General features: G+C 38.5%; 2 protein-coding genes across 2 annotated transcripts; one reads left to right on the forward strand and one right to left on the reverse strand.

Annotated features, from left to right (window-relative positions):
* Positions 1 to 5,626: 5,626 nt before the first annotated feature.
* On the forward strand, positions 5,627 to 19,857 carry DDX43 (DEAD-box helicase 43). Its single transcript, XM_037392945.1, has 14 exons — positions 5,627 to 5,690; positions 7,025 to 7,132; positions 7,672 to 7,753; positions 9,454 to 9,610; positions 9,686 to 9,804; positions 10,054 to 10,164; positions 11,545 to 11,686; positions 14,214 to 14,314; positions 15,066 to 15,153; positions 16,956 to 17,083; positions 17,690 to 17,799; positions 18,390 to 18,528; positions 19,312 to 19,399; positions 19,750 to 19,857. Exons 1-14 carry the CDS (start codon positions 5,627 to 5,629, stop codon positions 19,855 to 19,857), a joined length of 1,545 nt encoding a protein of 514 aa, XP_037248842.1.
* A 1,417-nt stretch (positions 19,858 to 21,274) lies between these two features.
* Positions 21,275 to 26,066, reverse strand: CGAS (cyclic GMP-AMP synthase; the record flags this gene model as incomplete). The annotated part of the gene is given in 8 exon segments (XM_037392968.1): positions 21,275 to 22,109; positions 22,112 to 22,278; positions 23,363 to 23,465; positions 24,829 to 24,877; positions 24,879 to 25,075; positions 25,590 to 25,604; positions 25,831 to 25,909; positions 25,911 to 26,066. Coding segments are annotated over 8 exon segments (948 nt in total), but the record flags the coding sequence as incomplete, so codon positions are not given.
* Positions 26,067 to 26,523: the final 457 nt, after the last annotated feature.

Below are 26,523 nucleotides of genomic sequence, written 5' to 3' on the forward strand. Positions count from 1 at the left end.
CAGTTCATTTAACTCTTAACTTATTTGAATGTCTGTGGTTTATCAGACAGATCTGTAAGTTTGAAGTACTATCCAATATTTAAAAATGTACAAGCTGGTTTTAGGCTTTTCTTTCTTTTTCCTAACTGTTGGTGCCTTTCTTGCCTTTCACGTGAACCCTCCTGCTGACCTAAGTGTAAACCTGCACTTAGGTTCGGTCAAGGAGCAAGAGATCCGGCACATGGCAACTGTGTGTCAGCAATGAAACTCCCTTCCCCTTCTTGACGAGATCGAAAAATCAAGGCATCATGAATTGGACACCACTCTTCCACCTTCATCTGCACGAGCAGATGGTTTTGCAGCCCCACTGAGCCCGGAAGGCATCAGTGGGAGAACTGAGCATTGGCCCTGCCTGTACCGATGCCGCACAGACACAGGGCCTTGGGTTTTGCGGATAATTTATCTCACGGAAACTTGGTATTTTTGCCTTAAATGACATGCTTGAGTCCTTCTAACTTTAAGTTAATTTATTTAATACAATTTTGTGCACAAAAGAATGAGTTCTATAAATTATGTATGAAAATGTTAATGTCTTTACAAAGTACTAATAAATCCAGAAGATTGTATCTTTTCAAATTATGGTTTAAAATCCTGATTTTTTTCTTTTGTGCTCACCATTATTATTTTTGTAGCTGCAAGTCTTATCACATAGGAATTTTTTAACATAATATTGTTAGAAAATAGAAAGAGTAGTGAATATATGAAAATCTGGAGAGGAAGAATTGTTTGTTTGGATTTTTATAAGCTTTGCTCATATTTCCTCATGAGAAGTTTCCTGTTTCTACACTCGCTTTTTAAAAGACAGTGTCATGACTGACAATCATTCATCAGTTTCACAAAAGAAGGACCTGTCTGGCTTTTCAATTCTTGTCTTGAGCTGCTTATAAAGTCCAGTTCATGACAGATAATAAGAGTTGTTTATGAGTAGGGACAAGACAACTTTTGTTTTGATTTACAATCCATTTGAGGATTGTTGAAGAGAGAATTTGATCTTAAGTAAGAGCTTCAGGAATTATGCCTTATCCAAATAACTGTTTTCTGATCAGCGTGTTTCTTGTATCTGATTGAAAAGAGAAGTGAAAAGAATAGTTTTGATGATTATTATTTGTATAAAAATTTGTAATTGCTCCTGGCTTATATGATCTATACTTTTTATTTAAATATGAATATGGTGGTTTAGCCTAGGGTTCAAGATTGCAAAGATCATACACTTTTATTCACAGTGCCCACGGTTGTTCCATATGTTTTTGAGATAATCCTACTTAGAATGACTGCTCTCATAGTATGGTGATGAGTAATTCACCTGCTCTTTTGTGATAAATCATACTGAATTGCTGATGTATAGTAGAACATCTGATGTACAGTACTATTTTTGGATTGGGACCTGCAATCCTTACTCAAGCAAAAATTCTATGGAATTCATTCATTCTATGGAATTCAAGAATTTTTCTTGAATCAGGAACTCAGTTTCAAATCCTTAATTTGTTGGGCATCTGTTTAAAGTGAAAATGGTAATATTCCAGTTATTTCCTGAGGAAACTAATATTTAGCTGAATTTACCCATGTCACATTGACTATATAAAAAATAACGCACAAAGTATTGATGTAAAAAGGGAAGAAGGGACATTTTTAAAAAGCACAGAGAAAAGGAGAATAATCAGAAAAGTGGAGTAAGCAGGAAAAGAAAATGTAATAGCAAAGGAACGAAAAAAGGGTTTAAACACCTGAGGCTAAATTCATCCTTGGATGGCTTCTCTGACTTCAATGAATTCACTGCCCAGCTGGGTGAAGTTCAGCCTCCATTGGGATAATCAGGCTCAGTTCCACTGACCTTAAAGGAGCTGAACCCACCTATACCAGGAATGAACTTGCCTCTCTGGGCCAACTTTTACCCTGACTCATATGTCATGCAATCCTTTTGGATTCATTAGGTTTGAATGAAATACAGGTTAGAAAAGAATTTGCCCAGATATTTCTGCTTCACATTTTTTTTTTCCAAGTGTGTTAACTGACTTAATTCAAATGGATTACCACATCACACAAAGTGCTGTCACTATCTAAAAAGGTTAATTGATTTTTCAAATAAGATTTGTCCCCTGCAGCGTCAGTGGAAGCATGTAATATTTTCCTGTTCATTCATCTGGATGCAAATGTGGCCATTCATTCGGCTGTGGCCACACATAGGACAATTCCAGACATACCCAATATCATCTGCTATTGGAAGCATTTTTGACTTCTTTGAAAGATAAAAAGACAGTTTCATAACAGACTTAGAAGGCACAAAGGCTGCTTCCACTGACACTGCAACATTAGCCAGTACATTAAAATGTTAATTGTAACTTCTTGACAAAGTTGAATCCATATTGTTGTTAATAAAAATAATTTGAAAAGTACCATGCCTACTGGGGTTCTTTCCTTACAAGAAAGATTGTATGGTGTGAGTGCATATCAGGCAAGAAAAAAATTTAAATCGCTCATTGTTTTCCATTTGAAGTTTCGTAATTTTTTATTAAATGGACCAAAACACCACAAAGGAAGTTTACTAGAATAAAATGCACACAAACCAGTCTGATACGTTCAGTTTCTGGTAACCGTCTACTTAAACTTCACGTTTCAGCACTTCTATGAAAATGAGTTTGGAAGTTATTATTACCTTCCCTGTTAGATAAATGGTAATTGATTCAGGATCAGCAACCAGGGGCTTGTGTGAGGAGCGGGATTCCTCAGGGAAGGCCCATCTGCTACCTCAGTTTAACTTGAGGCCTAGGTGAACCCCTTTCCTCTGCACTGAATCATTAAAATTGCTCTAGAATGCTGCTGCACCAAGCGTACAGCCATCTTTCCCCACTTTGCTCTTCCTGTAGTCCTGCCAAAAAGAAGCTTTACTATTTCGGTGTGAAGTACGAAATACAGAGAGCCTGTTCTTGCGGTGAAGTCAGTGCCTGTGGAGACTTCAAAATCAGAGCAAGATATTTCTTGTACAGGGATAGTTGATCCCCTACCTCTCTGATGAACATAATCTTACTGAAATTTAAAGGTGCAGTCTCCAGAAAGGCAGATTTTTGCATGTCAGCCATTTGTACGCACAGGCTATATGAACACTGCCAAGCTCTGCCTAAGGATAAACAGAGGACAGGAAAAAAAAAAAAAAGCAAACATGTGCCTGCTCCTCTTGTGTTAAACTGGCCAGTCTTGCTTCATGTGTACATAGAGATAGCAGGGAAGGGTCAGAGGACGGCAATGTGAAGTTCTTCCCGTTAAGTTGTTACCTTGCAGGTCACAACGGCCAGGCACAAGCAGTAATGTGCATGCATAGACACATACATGTTCACCATTCAGCTCTGCACAATAGTACAGGACCATGCTTAAAAGGGAAACGTAAATCCTCATTTAGCAGATTTTCAGTGTAATTGAAAGGAGGGAAGGGGGGTGTTAGCTTTTCCTCAGGGTTTGGGGTTTTTTTTCTGTATTTTCACTGTGACAGTGACTGAGCACTGGGCCAGGTTGCCCAGGGAGCTTGTAGAGTCTCCATCATTGGCAACAGTACACACTCCTGGGCAACCAGCTCTTGGTGTCCCTGCTTGAGCTGCGGGGCTGGACAAGGTGACCCCCAGAGGCCCCTCCAACCACAGCCATTCTGATTGCTTCCAATACCATGCCGGCTTTGGTACGCTCAGTCATACTACAATCTTCATTAAAGTATCATCAAAGCCTCATTTGAGATTAAATATTACTACTTCCCTAAAAAATTCAGACTGCAGTGTATCAGCGTGACACGAGCCTGGACACCTCACAAAACTACTCAGCACCACCCTCACTCCCCAGCCTCCCCTGAGGCTGCCTGCCCTCCCTCCGGCCACCCCACAGACTTCGGGGGCATCCCACAGGTTCAGGGCCGAGTTCTTGCCCCTCTCGTCCTAAACCACCGCCTGGCCCTCAGCGGAGCGCGCCCCCCCCCCGGGCTGCCCCGAGGCCGGCGGAGCCGCCGGACCCCACCGGCCCCGCAGCACGCGCCAGGGCGCGGACGGGCCGCGAGCTCAGCCTCGGCTTCAGCCAGGACGGCCGTAGGTTCTCCCGCCCGCGCGCCGTCTCGCCGAGCCAGCCAATCACTGCTTACAGAGCCGCCCGTCCTGGCCAATCAGCGTGCCCCTAGCCTAAGGCACGCTGAGGGCCGCCACGTGAGCCGCGCCGTCCGGCGGGGGAGTCGCCATGTCTGGCGGGGGCAGGAGTCGCGACGGGGGTGGCGGTGTTTCGGGGCGGCCGCCATCTGCTGCCGCCGCCGGGCGCCTGTGCCAGCTGCCGGCGACCCCTTCGCAGAGCTGCATCTCCGTAGAGGGTAGCGGAGGACGAAGGAGCGCAGAGTGGCGGCAGGTGGCGGCCAGCGGCGGAGGAGAGTGGAAGGCTCGAGGCACTGACGGCTCCCGCGGCCCCGGGGAGGCGGCGCGGCAGGGGCTGCCCCGAGCCACCGCCGGCCAAGCTCAGAGCGCCGCGGTGCCCCTCACCTTCCACATCGATAGTGCCCTGGTCGGGGCTCTCATAGGTAATAATGGCCACACCGCTACCCCCCGGGGCGCTTGGCAGCAGGGGGGAGCAGGAGAGGACAGGACCCGGTCAGGGAGAGGTTTGTTGGTGTGGGCCCCTGGCAGTTCCCTTGCACCTCTGTCGTCTGGCACGGCAGGATGCTTTTGCAGGGCACTGGCTGAAGAGCAGAGCTCTCCTGCTCGCCAGGGTAGCAAAGCTTTTCCTCCCTGAAGTGGCTGGCTTGGTGCCCGTCTCTCATGGCTAGCAGTCTGTAAGTGGGCTGAAGCCCCTCTTTAGGCATGTGGAGGAAGGGTGGCTCTCTTGGAGGTAGTTTTGTTGCTCTATCTCTTTTAACTGGGGTGCCATCCACCCCCGTGGCCAGAAAAGTTAGCCACATTTTCCAGTGTTTTGGTGCCACAAGTGCTGTTATTTATGGATGCATACCCTCACATGAATGGCTTAGGTTTTGGTTACAACCAAAATACTTAAAGAGTTACCATGTGTAGTTTTTTACAGTTCTGCCTAAATCTCTGTAATACCTGCAGTGTATCTTTATAACAGGTCGGGGAGGAACTAAAATAAGAGAACTTGAGGATTCTTCAGGTGCCAGGATAAAGGTACTATATGCTGTGTGGCGTCAAGGCCTGGACTCTGTTGAGAACATACTGAGTTTTGCTCCGGTGTAAACCAGTGGCTGCAGCAAGTTGAAGGGTGTTGCAGTGATAATTCAGCTCTTTTTACAAGAATGGGTAAAAAGGAAGTGGGATTGAGAGTATAATTTGACTGGTATGTGAAAGTAAGAAGGGCTTATTGATATTTTTTTCCCTAAGTATGCGTTTATTTCCCTTTGTTTTAGGAAGGGAATTAAAGGACCTCTTCCTAGGAAGAGAAGTTAAAATTCAGGAAAAAAAAATTAAAGTTTGTTTTCAGTATGTATTCCTATATAATAATTTTTTTGGAGTATCAAAAAAAACTCAGTAAGGTTTTATGAACATAGGTTATAAAGGGAACGCATGAAGCTGAAATAAGGATTTTTGGCAGTGTTGCTGTGCAAAACAAAGCCAAGATGTTGATTGACAATGCTGTTACAAGACCTGGACAAAAGAACATTAGAGGGGGGACTGAGAAAGGTAAGTAATATGTTTTTGGAAGGTGAGGAGGGGGGAAAGAAAACATAAGTTTGCTAGAGTATTTTTATATTGTTAATATTTTACCAGAGTGAATTAACTTTCAGCTTGTTCTTGGACGTTGTCATACTTCCTTAAAACAGAAATATGTAGATGTCCTCTTTTCTCAGCTATGAATAGTATCACCCCCCCACCCCCAAACTGCCAGACTTCTGTGAGAATCTGTTCCTTTGAGGTTTCAACACTTCTAATGAATGCAAAAGTGTTTCTTGCATTATCAATCCGATTCCTCGAAAATACAAGTATTGGTTATAGTTTAATGTCTAATGTGGTATCAGTGCAGTATTAAAATTCAGTAAGCTTTTATAATGCATCCTATAAAGCAAATGGTACTGATCATAGCACAGGTGATGCTGACTTCTTACGGCTTTCATGGCAAGTTAGCATTTAAGATTTGATATTGCACATGGTGCCTCACTTTACTAGACCTGATGATGTTAACTGTCTGTTACATGGATCTGTAAGTAATGGCTATATGTTGAGGTTCTGCTTATGTTACTGGTATTTGTCTTCTGTGTGCTCCCGATGACTTTTTGCGCAGACAGCATCCATAGTTGTTTATTTGAGGCACTGATGAGGAAGAAGGGATCATCAGAGAGTTGTGTTCCAGCATTAGAATAAAAGGAATGGAGTAATTGTGAGTTTTGATCTTGGAGGTGCCCCAGATGGTAGACAAGCATGTTTCAGGAGACTAGAAACAGTTAACACTCCTTTAGTATGTGTGACTGTGTTTTCCCCATGTTTCCTGCTCTTCCACTAATACAAATTACATTCCGTTTATATCTTCATTGTAAAATCTCTTTCTTGAGGAGTGTTAACCTCGTAAAAAAAAGGAATATACAGTATAATAGCACTAAGACTTTAATTGTGGTGTTATTGGGTGCTTTAGAAGTAAACCTTGTTCTTGTAGGTGTTAAAAATAAAGCTTTCTGTCTCCATACCATCTACTGGATTCACTAGTTTTTTCAAAAGTCTGCTGAACAGCAAGCCTCCTTTATAGCTGGAGGAACAGCATATTGGAACCTGTCATTAATTCCTTTATAAAGATGTTGAAATGCTGCTTTTTTCTTACCAGAACTGGATTTGTACAGGCTTTGCCAATGTTTCATTTTAACACCTAGGAAAGAATTTTCTATTTAAATGCTTCATGTCTATTCACAATCACTTAAGAGGCCTTACAATAGAAAAAGGAAGTCAAGTGTTTGTTTTGAGATGATTTCTTCCCTACCTTGCAACAGATTCCATCAAACAGCAGCATTTTGGTACTAACTCTGGAGGAAGAACCTTGGACGTTAGGAACCCTGAAAGTAATTCAAAGAAACCTGTGATTAACTGGATCTCTCTCCGAGAAAACAAAGCTAAATATGAAGTTATGAAGTGGGCAGGTTAGTTTTAAAATTTTGATTGTATGGTACCTGTCTTTATTTGGTAAATCTGTTGAATGCTTAAATGTTTTAGTTTTTGCTTTGAGATAACTGATTTGGACACTTAAAGATACAGTTAAGTATTTGCAGTAAAGTGACGACATGAGCTTTTCTCAGCACGGTCATGGAGGACGCTGTAGTTGCTGTGTGAAGACTTAAACTTGCTACTCTACTGGTATTTTGACTTCAGCCGTTGAAAATGCTGCTGTTTTGTATGTGACCGCAGCAAAAAACTGAGAAATGTTAAATATTGTATATGTTAATAGAAATTACTTTAGAACTTGAAATGTGGGGAAGTGGTTCTTTTTGCAGACACTTAAGCACTTGTCTCAGCCTTCATCTTTTATGTGAACAGCAGTAGTCTTCCAGCACTTTTGACTAGCCTTCCTAGTACAAGGCACTGTCTGGGTTTTGGGATTTCCATCTTAAACTTTAGCAGACTTTCCCTGAGTCTGTAGCATTTCTCACTGACTCAAGTTTACTTCTTCTGATTGTTCAAGACTTGCCTCCTATTGAGAAAAACTTCTATGAAGAATCATCAAGGACTGCATCTATGTCACAAGAGGAAGTGGAGCTGTGGCGGTAAGATCGTTTCTATTGGGAATCATCTGCTTGGCAAAAATTATTGTTGTAGTATAAAGCCCAGAAAGTTGGAGGTGAAATACAGCGACAGAAGCATTAATGTTGGGGTTTTGTAATAATTTAGATCTTTCTTAGGAACTCTTTTATTAGAAGTTAAACAGTAACTAGAAGATGATGTATTAATTAGTTGCTTGGAAAATTAACTTTAGGGATTAACTGCTTCTCTAAAAGTGTTTGATCTAGTTGACTTTTGGAAGGGGAAAAAAAAATCAAGATGGTTTGTTTGGCTTTTGGCTGTTTCTTTGAATTTCATGAAACTGCATGTTCACATTTTCTAGGTCCTTCCAAATATGATTGTTCATGTGTTGAATACCTCTTGGCTGCCATTTATTTCCCCATATATTTTAGTCAAACACAGTGTTCAAAGCAAATTTCAACTTTTATTACTGTCCTCTTCCTATCTGTCTTGTCTTTGCAAGTGCATCTTGGTGAGTATATTCCTCAGTTAACTGTATGCATTCATTTTGATCTGTTAATCTACATCATTACTTCACAAGAAAAGCAGATCATCTGTTTCAAGCGATTCAGTTCAGGCCCTGGTAATAGCTTCAACCCTTTTCAGTAGTTCTAATGAAGTTGGTGAGCATTCCTGAAGCGTTACCTTTTATTACTTTTCTTTATGCATGGTTCTGGTTTTTCTCTTGCATGCCCACCAGAGAAACCTTGCCACAGTGAGCAAAGCATGGAATTGACATGTTTCCTGAAAGTTTATGTACGTTATTGTTAAAGCTAGTCAAGAGTAACAGAACCTTCGTTCTGTAGGTTCAGAACATTCATTGAGAAATGGCACTTGTGTGATGGAGGGATGTTTTTAATCTAATCTGTTTGTTTTAAAGAGGAAAAGGCAGTAAATGGAAAAAAAAAATTAAACATGAGGAGAGGGTGAATTACCTGTTCTTTTCATAGCCCATACCCTGCCTGAGGTAAAACTGTTTGCTGAATGGAATCTTCAGAAGAGTACAGGACTGGAGTGAAGATAAACTACTTAATAACGCTTAATGGCGGGGGGGGGGGGGCAACACACACGCAGAACCTCAGTTTTTAATACAGCTTTTTTGTACATTGTGTTTTGGGGTTGCTTTTTTTTTTTTGGGGGGGGGGGGGGATGTTGAACTTGGCCTACTGGCCACATTGTTTTTTCTAGACTGTTCTGTTTGTGTTTTCTAGAGCATCCGGGGAGCTGCTCTGAAAATATTTCAGGAAAGCTTTTGTCAGAGTATAGTGCTCTGACAAAGAGGTGCAATCCATTCCTCTGTGTTCTGGGTTGTATTTAGGTTTAAAAACTTGAAACATTATTTAATTTGTTAATAGAGTGTCATTGAAGTCTGATATGACAGTACTGCAGTTTGTTAATAGCCATATATAACTTCAAATTAGTCATGCTTAAGAGGAATGGTAATTGATGCCTCCAGGAGAAGTTTCTGTAGTAAAGCTTTCTTAAAAGTCAGAATAGCTGTAAGTTTCATTCAAGAGCCTCAACTTGTTTTCTGTTGTTACAGGAATTAAAAAAAAAACAAAACAAAACCAAAAAACAAACCAAAAAAACCATCCAAAAACTCAGAAAGCCAGTCTTTTATGTTAGCTCTGAATTTTCAGTTAATGAGACTTTAAAGCAATTGCACTTCTTAAATTCTATACAGGAAAGAAAATAATAATATAACTTGTGATGACTTAAAAGAAGGTGAAAAGCGCTGCATTCCCAATCCTGCTTGTAAATTTGAAGATGTATTTGAGCATTATCCTGATATTATGGCTAATATAAGAAAAGTTGGTTTTCAAAAGCCTACACCAATTCAGGTATTCCTTCAATTTTGATGACCCTAACTGAAGCTAAAGTTAAAAATACATTAAGTATTTGTTGTTTTATATTAGTCCCAGGCATGGCCGATCTTACTCCAAGGAATTGATCTTATTGGTATAGCACAGACTGGTACTGGGAAGACATTAGCGTACTTAATGCCTGGATTCATTCACTTGACTTCACAACCAATGTAAGGACTGCTGACATGTCTGACTTGTGTAGTTGTGGATGCTTCGCCCCTACCCCCACCCCCAATGTGATGGTTACAAATTGGAAATAAGTTATAAACTTGGTGGAATAAGTACCAATTTTATCACCATAGATTCTGTTAGTAGCAATATACTGAGAAAGTCTAGAACAGTATAAAAATATTGGATGTCAGATGTGATAGACTTTGCCTAGCCTTACATACCCACATTCTAAAGATGGTTTATTGCAGTTCCAAGGATCAGCGTGGGGGGCCAGGAATGTTAGTCCTTGCTCCCACTAGAGAACTGGCACTTCAAGTAGAGGCAGAGTGTTTGAAGTACGTATACAAAGGAATTAAAAGGTAATCCAACTTCTCACTTGCTTGTTAAGTAATATTTGTCTCCTACCACTTGTGGCTTAATTCATCTACTGAAATAATTGCATTTGCTAAGAGAGGAGGGCAAGGTAGTAAATGCGGAGTCTGTATTTCCCCAGTTTCTAGAGTGCCTGTTTTGACTGCTTTCATGGTGAAAATCTTTGTTATATAGTCAAATTCTCTGTATTGTAGCTTTGTTGCTTCTTGTCCTGCTTTATGGACAGCTGAGAAAAGTCTGGCTGTGTCTTCTCGGCATTGCTGTTAGGTAGTTCTAGGCGGCAATAAAATCTCCCTGAACATTATCTTGAGGCTGAACAAGTCTGGTAACCAGTTTCTCACATCATGCACTTCATCCTCTTGATCATCTTGGTAGCTACCTGCTGGACTTGTTCCAGTATGGATATGTCTGTCTTTCAGTAGAGGCAGGGAGTACAAAAACTGGATATTGTGCTTGAGGTGTGGTCTCACAAGCACTGAATAAAGGGGAATAACGAGCTCTGTCAACCTGCTGGCTACCTTCTGTATAGCACAACAGTTACGCTGCTGAACAGTGTTCAGATTCTTGCCCAGCCAAGTCTTTTCTGCAAAGTCCTCTTCTAGTATGTTGGCCCTCAGCCATGGGGTAATTCCATCCCCGTTTTTGCTTTCATTAAACCTCATGGGATTCCTGACAGCCCATTTCTCTAGCCTTTTGTGGTTCTTCTGAGTAACAGCCTAGTCCTCTAGTGTACCACCTGCTTCCCCAATTTGGTTTTACCCACAAACCTGCTGAGAGAGTAGATTTTCATTTAAGCTGTTAAACAGACATTACTTTACTTCAAAACTGAATTTCAGAGCTCTCTGGTAACTTTGTATAGCACTCAGGATTGTAGTCATCAAATAATTAAATGCATGTTCTACTTCCTTCCCCCAAATACTGAGGAGTTTTACAGAGTGTGTTGAGTTTGAATGTAAGCCTAATACCTTTACAAGTACATTGATTGATTTTAACAGCAAAACAAATTAACTTTTGATGGTACTGTTGAGAAAATTATGCGTCCTTTCATATGTTCAGCTATTTTTGGTATGAATATTTCCAGAACAACGCAAAACATACTCATAGCTTAATAGCTACCTTCCTTCCTTTTATGGTTACTTTCACTGCACTTTCAGCAGAAAGCTGTTGCTGAATGTTGAGGGAGTATCATTCAGTGTTAAGTTCATTATTTATTGTGGTGCTGTCAGTCATACTTACTGTGTTTCTTCTTCTTGGTAATACCAGATGGTATTTTTTAAAATGAAGCAATATCGTGGCATTTATTTGAAAAAGATTGACTTTACTTGAACCTTAATACACTGCTTCTGTAAACATTTTATTTTTTTCAGTATTTGCATATATGGTGGTGGGGACCGAAAAGGACAGATAAACGTGGTTACCAAAGGTGTGGATATTGTTATTGCTACTCCTGGCAGACTGCATGATCTTCAAATGAACAACTTCATAAATTTGAAGAGCATAACATACTTGGCAAGTAGCTGATACAGAATGCATAATGCACCAGTTGGGAAATGGTTGACCTAACTTCATTAAAGCTTAAGTTCACCCTTTCTTTAAACTCTTCAAGACTTAATTACAATACATCTTAACATTCAGATTGGTGTCAGAGGGATGGTTCATGCTTACCGTAATTGCATTTCAGATGTGGAATATTGCCTAGAAAAAAATAAAATGGGCTTCTAGTACAATAAGCATTTTAAACATGCTAAATTATTACCTCATTTTAGTAATGTTTGCTGGTTTAAAGTTCTTTTTGTCAAAATCAGTTATGAATGGATGAAATGCCTTTTTGAAGTTGTCTTTTCCTTTTCTTTTAAAGGTTTCCAGTGACTCGGAGTCTTAGTAGAACTTGTGCAGTAAGCACTAGAGTCACAGACAGTTAATATTTAAATGTTTGGGTGACTGACTTTCTTTTAATCTCAGTGGGGAAAATAGGTAGATAAACATTGTTATGAATCCTTATGTCTTCATTCTTGTCTTTTGCTGTGCTGGACACTTAAAACCATTGCTATTTCATAAAGTACTTTCATATATTCAAATTGAGTTGTCTGTCTAACTGGTGGCTTGTTGCCTAGTTTGACAATTTGGCCCACTTTCCTTCCGTTATCTGCACTCCTTCCTAAGGCTTAAATACTCATTTTGCTCTAACAAGTTAGCTTCAATTCTAGATAATAGTTGTCAGCTTACTGGCAAGGCCAGTGGTGGTATAGCATCATTAGAAATGTGGTCATCTGGAAAAGGAAATACTCTTGGAAGACAGCAGAGTAGATTGATTGCTTACAATACATGTCACTTGAAGATTCCTTTCTGTATCGCTGTGTTCAGTGTAAGTCAGTATTCATTAATCGGTGATCTGAGTGCTTTTTTTTTTCTTTTGACCTTATGCTCATAAAGCAGAAGGAAGGAAATTTGAGTTGCATGTGAATAATTGGGAAGCATTTAGGGGGAAGGGTATACTGAAAAAAAAAACCCTATATAAATCATGAAGTAGGATATAGAAGGTAGATTGGAGTAGTCATTTTATTCTTCAAATACAAAAAAATAGTGTAAAACTTACCAACTAATTTTAAAATGGAGGAGAGAGTTTTCACATGAAGAACTGGATTGTAAGAATTTATTGCCAAGAAATACAACTGAAATGAGTAATACTAACAAACAAGCAAATAAGTATAGATAACAAGAAACCTAAGATTATGTCAGTTTTTGGGAGATCTCGTTTATAAACAAGGACCTGGCTACGAGAAATTTGGAAGAAACAGTGCTGATATCTATCTTACATCTACTACAGCTTTTATTCTTTATTGAGCATCTGTCATAAATAAACCTCAACTACTCTGATCCATCTGATACACATACTTAACGCTTTCTTCTCCCCGCCCATTGAAGTACCAGTGTGCTTCATAGCTTAGAAAGCTCCTGCTGCTAAAAGGGGTGTAGTAGCCAAATCTGTATATAAAATTAGTCATGTTTCAGCCTTGCCATTGTATTAGAATCCAACTAGTTAAGGAAGTCTCTGTGAGTCTTTTGAAAATAAATAGAATTAAATCAAGAAATAGAATTCTTGTCTTCTGTCTCTCAGATGATTATTTCTAAGATTTACACAGATAGTGTACAAAAACCCTTTAATAGAATAAAACATCTGAAAATAATGGACCAGCAAAATCAGGACAGTAGAAAGGGATTATCATCGAAGTCTTACGTTTCCACATAAGTGACTAGAAAACATCAGTACTTAAAAGCATGATCCATATAATTTTGATTTATGTAAACTCTACTTGAAAATTAAAGGAGAGAAATGAGACTTGAATGGCAGCCTTCTTCCTTTGCGTGAGACTAAAACATTCACAAGTGTGCTTGATATTAGAAAAAAGATCAGTTCCAAATAGTTGTGCTCAGACCTTCAGCTCACTTGTTCTCTTTTGGTAGGTTGTTAGTTCTTATTTTGTTACTAGATGAAACAAGTTTGACCTCTGGATGTTCTGCAGTGTCCTGTTGTGAGCCAGAATGTACAGTCTGGCTTTTTTCCTACTTCTAATGAGGAACTAAATTGATAACTGATATCTTGATCTGTTGTGAGATCTCTTAACAAGGTAGAAATGAGATTTCCCCTCTAAACTACCAAAAATTTCTTACGAAGAGTGTTGTGCACAGTTCCACACCCTGTGCTTTGTCAATTTTAGGTTTGTTGGGTTTTTTAGTTCTGCACTGATTTTCAGACACCGACCAAATAATTGTTCAAACAAACAGTTGTTTCTTCTTCCTTGACTTTTAAGTGCTCTTAAGGGTGTAGGTTTTCTTCTTCTGCCCTCAAATGTATTACTAAATGAAAAACCTTCAAGGAAATTGAAGTGGTGAAATAAAGTTGAACAGGTTTTGCAATATGTTATGGAGTGGATTCTGCAATTAAAATTGTTACCATTAAAATGGTCTGCTCTAGTGTTTTGCTGAAACCCTTATCTAAGGAACTAGACACGATAAATAACCTTGTTCTGAGCAGGTTTTAGATGAGGCTGACAGAATGTTGGATATGGGATTTGAACCTCAGATAATGAAGATCCTAATAGATGTGCGGCCTGACAGACAAACTGTTATGACAAGGTATGTAAACATAATGATGTTCTGTACTGAATACTGTAAACATAAGGTTATTGAAAAAGTTAAGTTCTAAACAAATGTGCCAAGTTTAATAAAAACTTCCACTAGCCTGAATGGGTATGGCATCAGTTTTCTTTCTAATTCTGTCTAGTCAATCCTAATGAGTCATTTCACAGTTTTATTTTCATTTCTAACCCCTTTTCTGATGTTGTATATAAACTATAAAACCAACGGAGTTTTTCCCAAAAATGGAGGTGTCCTGGGAGTGCTAGAATTTGCCCCATCAATTTGAAATGCCAGCTTCCACATCTTCATCTGGGGCCAAATGTGTCTCCTGACTTCCTGATCAATATTTGTGCTAGTCTGTACCTGGATTAATTTTGAAATTACCCAGCTTTTTGGACCTTAACAATAGAAAAATCCCAACAATAATTCTGGTTACTGTATTTTAATAAAAGCAGACTGGAAACTTGCTTATTACATATCACTGTAGTAGTAAATTAACTTCTGGCTTCATTAGAAAGGCTCCATAGCTGTTGCCCGTACTTTTAACCTAGAAAGTACCTTTAAAGCTTGAGTGCTTAAACTTCTTAAGATTATTTATAAATGTTACATAAATTCACTGTTACTGCATGCTCAAGTGTTTCACTGGTGTATGAGAAAGAAAAGAAAGATGAATGTGATTAAATTAATGAATTGGAGAAGATTTTGCACACTCTTCTTATGTGTGTGTCTTCTTCCATTTCCTGTTTAGTGCTACTTGGCCTGATGGTGTTCGTCGCCTAGCAAAATCCTATTTGAAAAATCCTATGATTGTGTATGTTGGCACTCTTGACTTAGCAGTAAGTTTTTGGGGTTGGTTGTTTTGTTGGTTTGGTTTTTGGGGTTTTTTTGAGAAGAACCTATGGTTAAACCAGGAAAAATTTTGCTTGTAACTATATGTAAGTAAATGCACGTAACTTAAAATCAGTTCAGACTTCAAAAAAAAAAAATCCATATCATTCTTTTAAAGCTTCATTAAAAGTTTAGAAAACACTAGAAGAAAAAAAGTAGCAAAGGTGTTTGTTCATGTGTTTCTGTAACAAGTCCTAAATCTTCAGTAGAAGATATTACAAGTGACGGGTATCAATACAATTAAAGTTGAATATTGTACTTTGCACTGCCACATGTTCTTGCCTAAACCTTGGTTTCTGCAGCCTTTGCCCCTGTTCAGCCAGTTCTTGTTCCTTCCCTTTCCTTCTGAAGGTCTTCATTCTCATGCATACGGATCCCTATATGGATCTGTGTTTCTTAACTGCTGCTTTCTTCAAAGAGTGGAAGCTCTGTACTGAACTCCTGGAGGGCACTTGCATAGAGCAGGAATATATGTGTTAGAGGAAGAACTCTAAGAAAGTTCAGAACTTCTGATACGTAGATGTAGTTGCATACTTGTCATGCTTATGCAGCTGTGTGTAGTTGGCTTCAGTACCAGCAGGATTTACAGAAATGGTAGTTCTACCAAGGTCTCTGCATCCTGGTCCAGAGATTGCTTTGAGTTCGGTTCTTTTTAAGAAATCTTCCTTTTCGCTTCTTTTATTTCTTCTAAAAAAGAAATCTTCCACCTTTAGCGGTAGGGATGAGGAAAATTGGTATCCAATATACTTCTGGGTGGAAATAGGGGGAAAATGTAGTTTTAGTCGGTTCTATTCAGAACTGTAATCAAAGGGCATTACTTGTCAAAGGCAGAGGATTGGGCTTTGAAAGATAACATCTGCTGTTGTAGCTCTCTTTCTTCATCTCTTTTACAGGAGCTTCTCTTAATTGTAAGAGGTGACTTCTTGGGGTGGGGGGGTGAGGAGGGGTTCCCATGTGGAGAGGGAATCTGTTACTTGTTTGATTCTTCAGCCCTTGCCACAAGGTCATGAGATAGTGCCATGAGAATGTCTAGACCTTTATACTACTCACATAGTGCACCTTAGACATTCTATGGCAGGGGTCCTCAAACTTTTTAACCAGGGGGCCGGCGTGCGGATGAAGTGGCAGGAGGCCATCTGCGGCTGCTTGGTTTCCCCCCCAGCCCCCGGCCGGGGGGGGGGGGGGGGGGGGGTGTCTGTAAATACCAGGGGCCGGATTGAGGACCCTGGGGGACTGTATCCAGCCCGCAGGCTGTAGTTTGAGGACCCTTGTTCTGTGGCAACCATCAAATGTAATGGAGTTAAATTTTTATTAACAAACAGTTGTAGGAAGAATTAAGCAGGACTGATAATTTCAAATAGATTAGTCTTCTTTAAAAGTTTGTCCCTTCAAGGAAGACTGCCATTGTTCCAACTTGCTCTGGATTGACGTAATATATACTCAAGTTAAAGTACTTCAATCTGATTTTCACTGAGATTAGGAATATTTGTTTCACCTCACTAGTCTGTTAATCTGTGCCCTCTAAAACTCTGCAAATATATAACCTGGCAAACTGCTTAAAAATAAATTTTACTGTTCTAAAGTGACGAGGGAACAATGAATAAATCTGCATTGTTTGAACTCTAAACTGATGCATATCTTGGTTTTAAAATAGTTTTTCATGGTATCATATTACTAGTTTCATATATCGTAATACGGGATTTAACAGAAAAATTGTTTCCACTTAACATCCCTTTTTGCTGCTTAACAGGCAGTAAATACAGTAGAGCAGAGAGTTGTTGTTATCGCCGAGGAGGAAAAGAAAGCTTTCATGCAGTACTTCATTGACACTATGAAGCCAAGTGATAAAGTCATCATTTTTGTGGGAAAAAAACTTACGTACGTAATCACTTCCCAGTATTACATCTGTTCGTTGGTGGGTTGTATGGGGTTTTTTTTCCCCCTAACAAATACTGGGTAGTTTCTTAGTTCGCATAATTACCAAGCATAACAGCTCTTGTCAACGTGTCAGTAGTAGTAGTGTGTTTATCTATTCATTTATTCATTCCTCTAGACTGACTAGTAGTTTGGATCTTTTTTTAATGTCATTAATGGTGGTGGTAAAACTCAAATTTCACATAGTAAGTAGATGTTAAGATTCTTGGGGGTACATTAATGTGCTGTACTGTTTCCTTCCATATGCAACCAGTGCCTACAAGACCTGAGGGGGAGGGCACGATGTCACTGTACCATACCTGAGCTTTTTGAGTGAAAAACACAAAAATAATCTATTTCTCTTATATATAAAAAAAGCAAAAAATTATGTGGGGAATATTCTTGCTATCATACTGGTTTATAATAAGTAACAGCTGACCTAGGTAGGGTTTTGTCCTTAGGCACGTTTAGTTTTTGTTGTCACAGTATCATCTTTTGGATCTAAATGTAGATGCTGCGCTTTTTCTTCCCCCAGCCCTCTTTAAGAACCAGTGTTTTATTTTATCCTAGAGCTGATGACTTAGCAAGTGACTTTAGTCTCCAAGGAGTTCCAGTACAGTCACTTCATGGTAGCAGGGAACAGTGTGATCGAGAACAGGCCTTAGATGACTTCAAGAGAGGTAAGTTAGTACCAAAGTACTGGTTTATTTTAAAAAAAAAAAAATCTGGAAACAGGGTCTTCAATAAAATTTGGAATGTCTGAGTTAAATAATTTAAAGTAAGTCTTGTTTGTTTTCTTGAAATCTCTATGGAAAAGTCAATATTATGTTAGTCTACAGAACGGTAAATTTAAAGTGTCAAATAATGGTGCTTTCAGTGAAACAGTTCTGTTCTTGATTATGCTGGTAGGGTTATACTTTCATGTTATGTGATCACATGCTGATAAAACAGTAGTCCTATGGTAAGGATGCCCCCTGACAATATAGTTGGTGGAGTTTCTGTTCTTTTCAGACTGTTTCAGCTAGGCATGTTTCTTGCTTCTTCTGCACCCTACTGTTCTACTTGGGAAGTACAAATAATAGTAAGATGATACTTCGAGTGCTTATTTACCACCTTGTATTTGATGCTAACTCGGTGTGACATGCAACGATTTTTTCCTTTATGTGTTAAGAATAAGTGCATTATACACTAGAAAACAAATAGACCAAAAGGAGTATATTTACTGTTTATTTTATAAACTCCCATTCTCTTTCTGTTGTACTTATTTTAGGCAAAGTTAGAATACTGGTAGCTACTGACTTAGCATCCCGTGGCCTTGACGTGCATGATATTACTCATGTTTTTAACTTTGACTTCCCTCGCAACATTGAAGAATATGTTCATAGAGTAGGTCGTACCGGAAGAGCAGGGTAAGCGTTTGTAAGAGAAGAGTAACGTGTTGTCAGTGTTTTATGCAGTGCACAGGTGTTTGTCTTGCCAAATACTAGACCTACAGGTGATGTGGGGTGGGGGAGTGAAGCCTTCAGGGTCTAGCAAAGTATGTTTTAGATAATGTACTGCTTCGTGTTTCGAAATTAGTTCACTTAAATGTAAGGCAAACAAGTGTTCCACTCTTCTGTTACTTCATGAAGTGGATAGGAACGAGGGCTGTTTGACAGCTGGTTTAAATGCTGAAGAATTATGGTTCAAAACATTGTCTGTGTAGATAATCTGAAATGTCACTTCCTTGTCTATCTCTTCGTGAGCCACTAAGTTGTTTAGTTTCCTAGGCAGCCCATTGGGAAAAACGTATATAATTTCAAAGTTTTCAGCCTGTCGTGGTGGTGTAGTTTGGTGCTAGAATTTTTGAATGCTGCTTTCCCAGGTTGGCACAAGTGCAGTTTTTCTTTTGTATGTGTTTATTTTATTAATGGTATGTATATATGCCTTTTCATGCTTAAATATGTTGTCTTTATGCTAGGTTTATTGTCTAAAAGTCTCAATTAGTTGTGCCTTTGCTCCATATTAGGTGAATTGCCGTATTATGATCTTTATGAAAAGTTGCTTTGTGTCACATGCATAGTAAATACTCAAGCCGGGTTTATTTACCAGTTCAGTAACACTGCCTTACAACTTATTACTGTATAGGTCAGTAGGAAAAGCCTAGCAGTAGTTGTTTTGAAGATCAACAGTTATTTTATTCCTTGTTTTAGACGTACTGGGAAGGCAGTAACACTTGTCACCAAGAATGATTGGAGAGTTGCATCTGAGCTGATTGAAATTCTGGAAAGAGCAAACCAAGTAAGAATACACGTTACTGGGTAGGAATTGTATTGGTTCTGGGTTACGACCTGAAACTCTTCATGAAGGTCTAAGCCTACTTAGACCTTTCTTGGTGAGTGTTTGTAGTGTCTTGTGCAAAAAATCGGTGCTTAAGTCTGTCTTGCTGTGGATATCCTTAGCTGTATTTTACCTTACAGGTGAGTCCCAGAAAAGAACTGGGAGCTTTAATCAAAGCCTTCTGTGTCCAAAGAAAGGACATAGAGACCTGCTGAGGAATAATAGTATATATTTTATTCCATTTGTATTTCACTTCTGGATGCATGTTTAGATTTAAAACTGACTTTGTCCTTCTGCTGCTTTCTTATCAGGTAGTTCCAGACGGGCTTATTGCAATGGCAGAAAGATACAAACAATTTCAAATCAGAAAAGAAACTGAAAAGGATATGCAAAGACCTCGGAGAAAGCCCTCAAAATAACTGTAATCGAAGTTCAAAACTTAGTGAAACAAAATGATTATAGTTAGTCGTAGCCTCTGTGGGCTTGGATTTAGAAGTTTGTCTTGGTTGTTTTCTGTACCTGTGCTATTAAAATGAGTTTTAAATAGTGGTTTAGGAAAAAAAAAAAACTGGATTAACTTTATATAGAATTAAATCTGGTTTTGCACTTGGACACTGCTTTCACTTAATTACATTATTCTAGTGTGATGTGCATGATTCTAAAGCCATTACCTACTGGTTAAAAACAAATATTGTGGGGTTGTTTGGTGGTTGGTTGTGGGTTTTTTTTTTAGTTAAATGCCATATTAATATATAAAAATATAAAAAACAATCTTTAGTTTCAGAAAACTGGATGAGTGAATGTAAGCAGTTTGTCACTGACTTCAAAATAGTGTACTTCTGCATTGATACACCACATCTGGCAGTATTTCTAGGGATAACTTGGTTAGTTGAGAACTACTGTGTTTGCAGTAACTGATGTCTGCTGAAGCAAGTTTTGTTTTGTTTTGGGGTTTTTTGTTTATTCTGAAACATTGAAAAACATTTTTGTTAAGACTTGTGTTTTAAGGGGTTTTTTTGAGAGAAGTCTACATTTCCTCCTGATGGAGGAGAGCATAACAAGAAGTATGTGTTCGTGACTAACTGGGGGGAAAAAACCAGCTTCCGTCTACTCTTGTTCTCATGAATGTAATTTTCTAGCTTAAGGAAGAAAAACAGTTTACTAGAGCAATCTTAATAAAATCATGAAGAAAAAATACATTTGAAGGTCAGCTTTTATTTCTTTGAGATAAAGTTGATTCAAATTTTACATTTGGTTGTCAGGTTCTTTCACACAGACCCCTAATGATAGTGGGGTCTGTTTTCACTCTTTGGAAGTTGTATGGGAAGGACCTTCATTTAAGCTTGGTCTTAGCTTGTGTTTACTTATATGTCATATGAGTAAATGGAAAACCTAATAAACTGAATCTAGTGAGATGATAATATTTTAGTGAAATTACTCTTCTGACCTTACCTCTTTTTTTATTTGCTCGTAATTGAGGTGAAATCCGGGCATTATTTAAGCCAGTAGGTTATTTTGCTTTCAAAAAGTAGGCTAAAAATAGAGACTTCCCATGGCTTCTTTAAGAAAAAGCAAAAGATGTATTTACTTAAAGCACAGCAGTTCCCAAATGCTGTGTATTTATCACCTGCACAGTTTTAGTAACAGGAAATAATTATTCGTTTTTCCTGCCACACATACTCTTCCACATAAGAAAAATTGAGCTGAATACTGATTCTGAAAATACCAAAACCGAAATACAGCATGAATCTGACAACTTTTCACATGGAGAGTCTTCCTCCTTGATGTAGGTTGAAGATAGAAATCTTGTAGAAAGAGATACCTCACTAACGCTCATTAGCACAGTAACTTTTATTCTGTTGCAGCACATTAGATACTGATTGCTTCCCATCCAAAGTCCAGTGAAAAGACTAATTTCCAAACCAATTCTGAAGACTCAGAAAAGATCAGTTATTTCTGGAACTTTGTATTGTTTCAATAGTCTGTTCACTGTTGCTGGTGGTTGTCCTCTGCAAAAAGTCTTCATCCACCCACTTGATCTTGCGAACTTCTGGTTTATGTCAGAGTAACTGCAGTGACTTCCTTCTGAAAGCCAGAGTGTATTTGGGGTATTTTGCAGTGGACCTTCATTTTAAATAAAATTGTCATTTTCCACTTTACGCAGTCATTGATACCTTTATATTTGGAATCCTAGAAGTTGCATGGGAAATTAACTTGCAAATTCTTCTATACGTTCTTAGTATACCTTGAAGATATTTTGCAGGTGACATCTACATTTGGATAGGGAAGAAAAAAATTACTTAATGTTCTGTTTTCTTTGAAGGGTTACAACTAAGCAGTGTAACTGAGGTATACAGTTTTTCTTTTAGTGTTCTTGATTTTGTTTTGCTTTTTATAGCATCAGACCACTGAGGAGTAACGTGAGGTACAAAACTTCTGGCTTTAAATATGCAAATTTACATGATTAGCTAGTTATTGTAAACAATGATTTATTTTTTTTTTAGACTCTCCTGAAATACTGAGAATCTGTTGTTCAATTGATCATTTATTTGTCTTGAAAGGAAGTCACTGCTCACTTTATCTTCCAGGCTGAGCAAGCTGTATTTGGGAATAAAGAAATGTGGCAGCTGAGTGTTTTGCAGGCACTCCAGAAAATACCCCAGATACTTCAAAAGCAATGATCCAGGTCTGCCCAATGCTAGTCTGTGTCCTTTGGCCACATGACACATGAGTGGAAAAAAGCAGTTTTGACATGGTATGAAAAGAATTTTTCCAACTTCTTGGTGTATTTCATTTTAAGTTCCTCTAGAAGGTACTTCAGAAGCTTAAGACAACCTTTCCTGATAAATAAATAAGAATTTATTAGGTACCTTCTACATAGTTCTAAATAAATACACATTATTCATGAAAACAATAAAACTGTTCTTACTCAAATAACATTTTCGATAATGTTTTGAATAAAATCTGAAAATAAGCGCAGCAGTAGGCTGGATAATCCTAGAACTACTGTGTATGAAGTTAAATTCTAGCAATGAAGGATTTGTACTTTAAATGACAGCTTTTGAGCGTACACAGCTTTCACTGGTAGCAGCAGTGACCCAGATATAAAGTGTTGGTCAGAAGCCTGCTCACACAGTGCAGTCTCCCAGCTGCAGATGCTACCAGTATGACATAACCTTGGAGCACTGCTTAAGATTAAAGCTGCGCTTTTGGCTTGGGTTTATGCTGAAGGAAATGCCGTGACCTTCCTGTGGCATGCCACAAGGGGAAGAGGTATGTATGTTGTGCAGCGTACTGCTAGGGAGGGGCATAGCATGTCTGATAATACTCATAAAGCAAAGACAAAGAATTATGCATTAGTTGTCTTGTGACTTTCTTGATTCAGTATAAGATGTAATTAAGTAAACTAAGAATTTGGTTTGCTGTTAAGGAGGTTCTGTACCTCATGTGGGTTTTATGCTTTCTCTTCAAAGAAATGTGGAAACCAGGTTTTATTGGAGAGAAAAATCATTTATTCATCCTGGTGTCATTCAACAGTTCTTTTCTCACCATCATTTTAGAAGTTGCCTTGGTACGAAGTGTGACTTTGCTCCCAAAGCACAGAAAAAGATGGGTTATCAGACTTCTAAGCTGATTCTTCTAAACAGGAATGAGTTTGGGAAAGATTATTTAACAAGTTTCATCTTCTTGCTTTCCAAGGTGAGTCTGGACTATAAACCTGCAATGTGATTTGTTTCCGCCTCATTGAGTAAATGCAAGTCAGACATTGTGCTGAATGCAGAACTGCTGTAGAACAGCGATGCCTAAAAGCCTTATTCTTGCTCCCTATTATGAGTAATTAGTCTTAGATCAAATTCTTAAAGTGAAACAGTGCTAGCCTGGCTCACACAGGCTTAAAGTGAAATACTCATATGAAATACCAACCTACAGCACTTCAGTCCATCAGATTCACAACATGTCTTTGAGCTGCCGTGGTTGTTCATCATGGCTTTCTCAATATGTGAGAGAGAGAGTCGCCAGGTGTTTCCTAAAGTTGAGTACAAGATTATTAAGTTGTTACACAGCAGTAAGTACCAGTGTCCGTAACTAGACAAAGACACTTTATAATTGACTTAATTTAAAATATCAACAATTTCTTTGCACTTCAATAAAACAAACAAAATACAAAAAAAAAAAAAATTGAAATCCAGTAACTACGATTAGTTATTTCCTCCTTAATTCCCCAGCTACTCCATGCAAAGACAATTACAATGTCATTAATATAGGACATATTTAATTGTTTGGATGCTTTAACTATATACTTAAGGATGTTTTGATTTACAGTAAAATTAAGCTTAATTCTGAACTTTTCTGCATTTGTTGAACTTGATTTGGGGAATTCCACTACTCAGAAATCTACTACCTTTGAGCATTTGTATTATTAGCTTTACTGCATAACCATTCCGGTTTTGAATACAAGAAGTTTTCACCATTATTTTTAATTCCTTTGTGCAAATAATAGGCTTGTGAGTTTGTTTCAGGTAAGGTGACTGTTGTGAAGCTTTTTTGTTTGTTTTTGATCGTGTTTCTAAAAGCAATGATTAACATAGCTCAACCCCTGTGTTTAAAACACCAGCAATCATTTTTTTTCGTCTTCCTTATGCAAGTTAGATTGTTTCCCCAGAGCCTGTTTGGTTCCCTTACTCTTTGCATTTTATTTTTTCAGGAAAAAATAGCCCAGTAGAGCAGTAATGATTTATTTGGCATTGTTAAGGTGGGCATGCTAATTAAAAAGAATACCAGATTGCCTGAACTCTTTTTGCTGAGATCACCAGTTCTCCTAATGCAATGACAAGTTGGGATGTTTCTGCAAACTAATGCAGGCTTGGTGTGACAGTGGTGAGGAGACAAAAAAAACCCAAACTTTGTAGCCATTCCAGAGTACGAGAAATAATGGATCTTGCTAGAAAAGTACACATTTACTTCCTGCAGAGGTATATAACTTGTGTATGGAGTCCTACTTACAGGGGCACTCCCTGCCTTAGAATTTATTTTTTTTATGGTCTTAAAAAGCCAAGGAGTGGGTGTTGCTGGTAACTAAAGCAGTACAGGAAAGGTTCATGTTCATGTGTCTGACTTGGTAGATTTAATATATTGTTCTTTGGAATGGTTAGTGTACAGCCTGGCAGAGCAGTTTTGTCTTTAGATTTCAGTACAGCACAAGCACTACCACAAATCTGATGTCTTTTAAAGAGGGATTTCAATTGTCTTTGATCTGGATGTATGCAAGATATAAGGTATCTGCACCTTAAAGGCAGAATACTAAACAGAATCTGAATACCCTTTTTATAGCACTTCTAAGTGATCAAGTTGTAGAGAAGATACGTTGTAACTAATTGTATTTGAGGTACCTCTTAGAACCTTTTCTTTTTTGTTTTCTTTAGCTACTAAATAAAGTGAGTTTTTTCCTGAACTCTCCCTTGACTTTTCTTCCTAGCCACTGTTCAGTTTTGAGGCCATCCTGGATGCTAGGTGGCCAGCTCTGCTGAGCTTCCAAAGTCAAGATGATGTCCACTGATATTTCTGATGCAGGATTTCTGATCAGAAGAGTTATTGCAGGACTTCCAGCCATTTGTGTTTTTACAGTTACTTCCACATCTAGTAACAAAGAAGTTGTTTTTATATATAAACATATTACATCAATTAGAAACTTTTAAAAAAGTGCTAAGGTTTTTACCTTAAGAGGAATTTAGAATCGATCAAAAGAAATACCTGGGTTCAGTCACTGGCTCTTTATCCTACAGGATAAGGATTTTAAATAAAACATTACGAAGGCCTGTCGAGTTCTATGAAATGAGCACTCTTCTTGAACTGCTGTTTGCTTGATTTACTACATTTACATTATTTAGAAATACAGTAATGTTTTCCAATGAACGGCTTCACTGTTGAAAACACTGAGACAAGATATTTGGCCACAATGTTTCTGAAAGCTTTGGAGAAAAAAAGCACCCTAAAAGGGGATACATTTTTTTATACAGATAAATATAAAATATTAGGTAATGTGTAAAAGAAAGTTCTTCCTTTTGCTACAAGTACAGCAAAGGGTTCTTTGTACATGGCAGATTGAAAAGGGGCAGGTCGGGTAGAAAGTACCAAGCATGCCAAGCAGCACCCTGAATATTCATTAGTTTCATATGAAAAGTGAATTGCATAGTGGAGCAATGGGTTAATCACATAATGTGATCAGCCCTGACGACTTGTGATTCTTACCACCAGAGCAAACACTGAGATGAAGAGACAGATGGGGAGGCAAGGAAATCACATTTTTATTAACAGGGCAATGCACCTGCACCATGGAGCTGGTTTTACAGCACTTCTAGGTGAAGCTTGCTCTGGGACTTACTTTTAATGATTTTCTCATTTAATAATTTCTCTTAGTGCTTGAAGCATTTTAAGGGCTGACAATTTTCCATCTTCATCTAAAAACTTCAATAAAATGCTTTTCTTTCGGGTTTCTTTTGAATGTTAGATATTAATAGGCTCCAATGTCATCACATTCATCCAGCTGGGAGTCTTTCTCAACAGGCATTGCAAGCATGATACCAAACTCATTTGGTTCAGGTATCTGCAAAGTACAAGAATACAGCAGTCAACGTATAACCAAAATTCTATCTCTTTAGGATTTTATAACAGTTGTGGTTTTATCAACGCCTGCCTTGGTGTACTTCTCACGTCCAGTGTGAAATGTGAGCTTGTTTCTGTGGATTTCTATTAGAAGATTGCTGTGCATTTGAGTGGAGAAGAGCAATTTACTGATGGCAGTTCATCTTCCAGCTTTCCATTTGCTTAATTTTTAAGAGCGTTTTAACAGCCTAAGCTGAACGCTGCATGAACACTGACCATAGTCATCCTTCTGTGCGCAGGAATCTGCTGCGAGGGAGAAAAATGATGACTATGCCTGAAGCTGGTTTAAACATCAAAAAAAAAAAGGCGTCTCCGTGTTTAACTTCTGTTTCAGACAGAGCTGGAACCAAAAGAAAAGGTACTGCTGGTTCTCCTCCTTTCTGAAAAAAGCTATAAACGAGAACTCGGCGCGGGGCCTTCGC

Source organism: Falco rusticolus, chromosome 6 (assembly GCF_015220075.1).
Source record: "Falco rusticolus isolate bFalRus1 chromosome 6, bFalRus1.pri, whole genome shotgun sequence".
NCBI classification, from domain to species: Eukaryota; Metazoa; Chordata; class Aves; order Falconiformes; family Falconidae; genus Falco; species Falco rusticolus.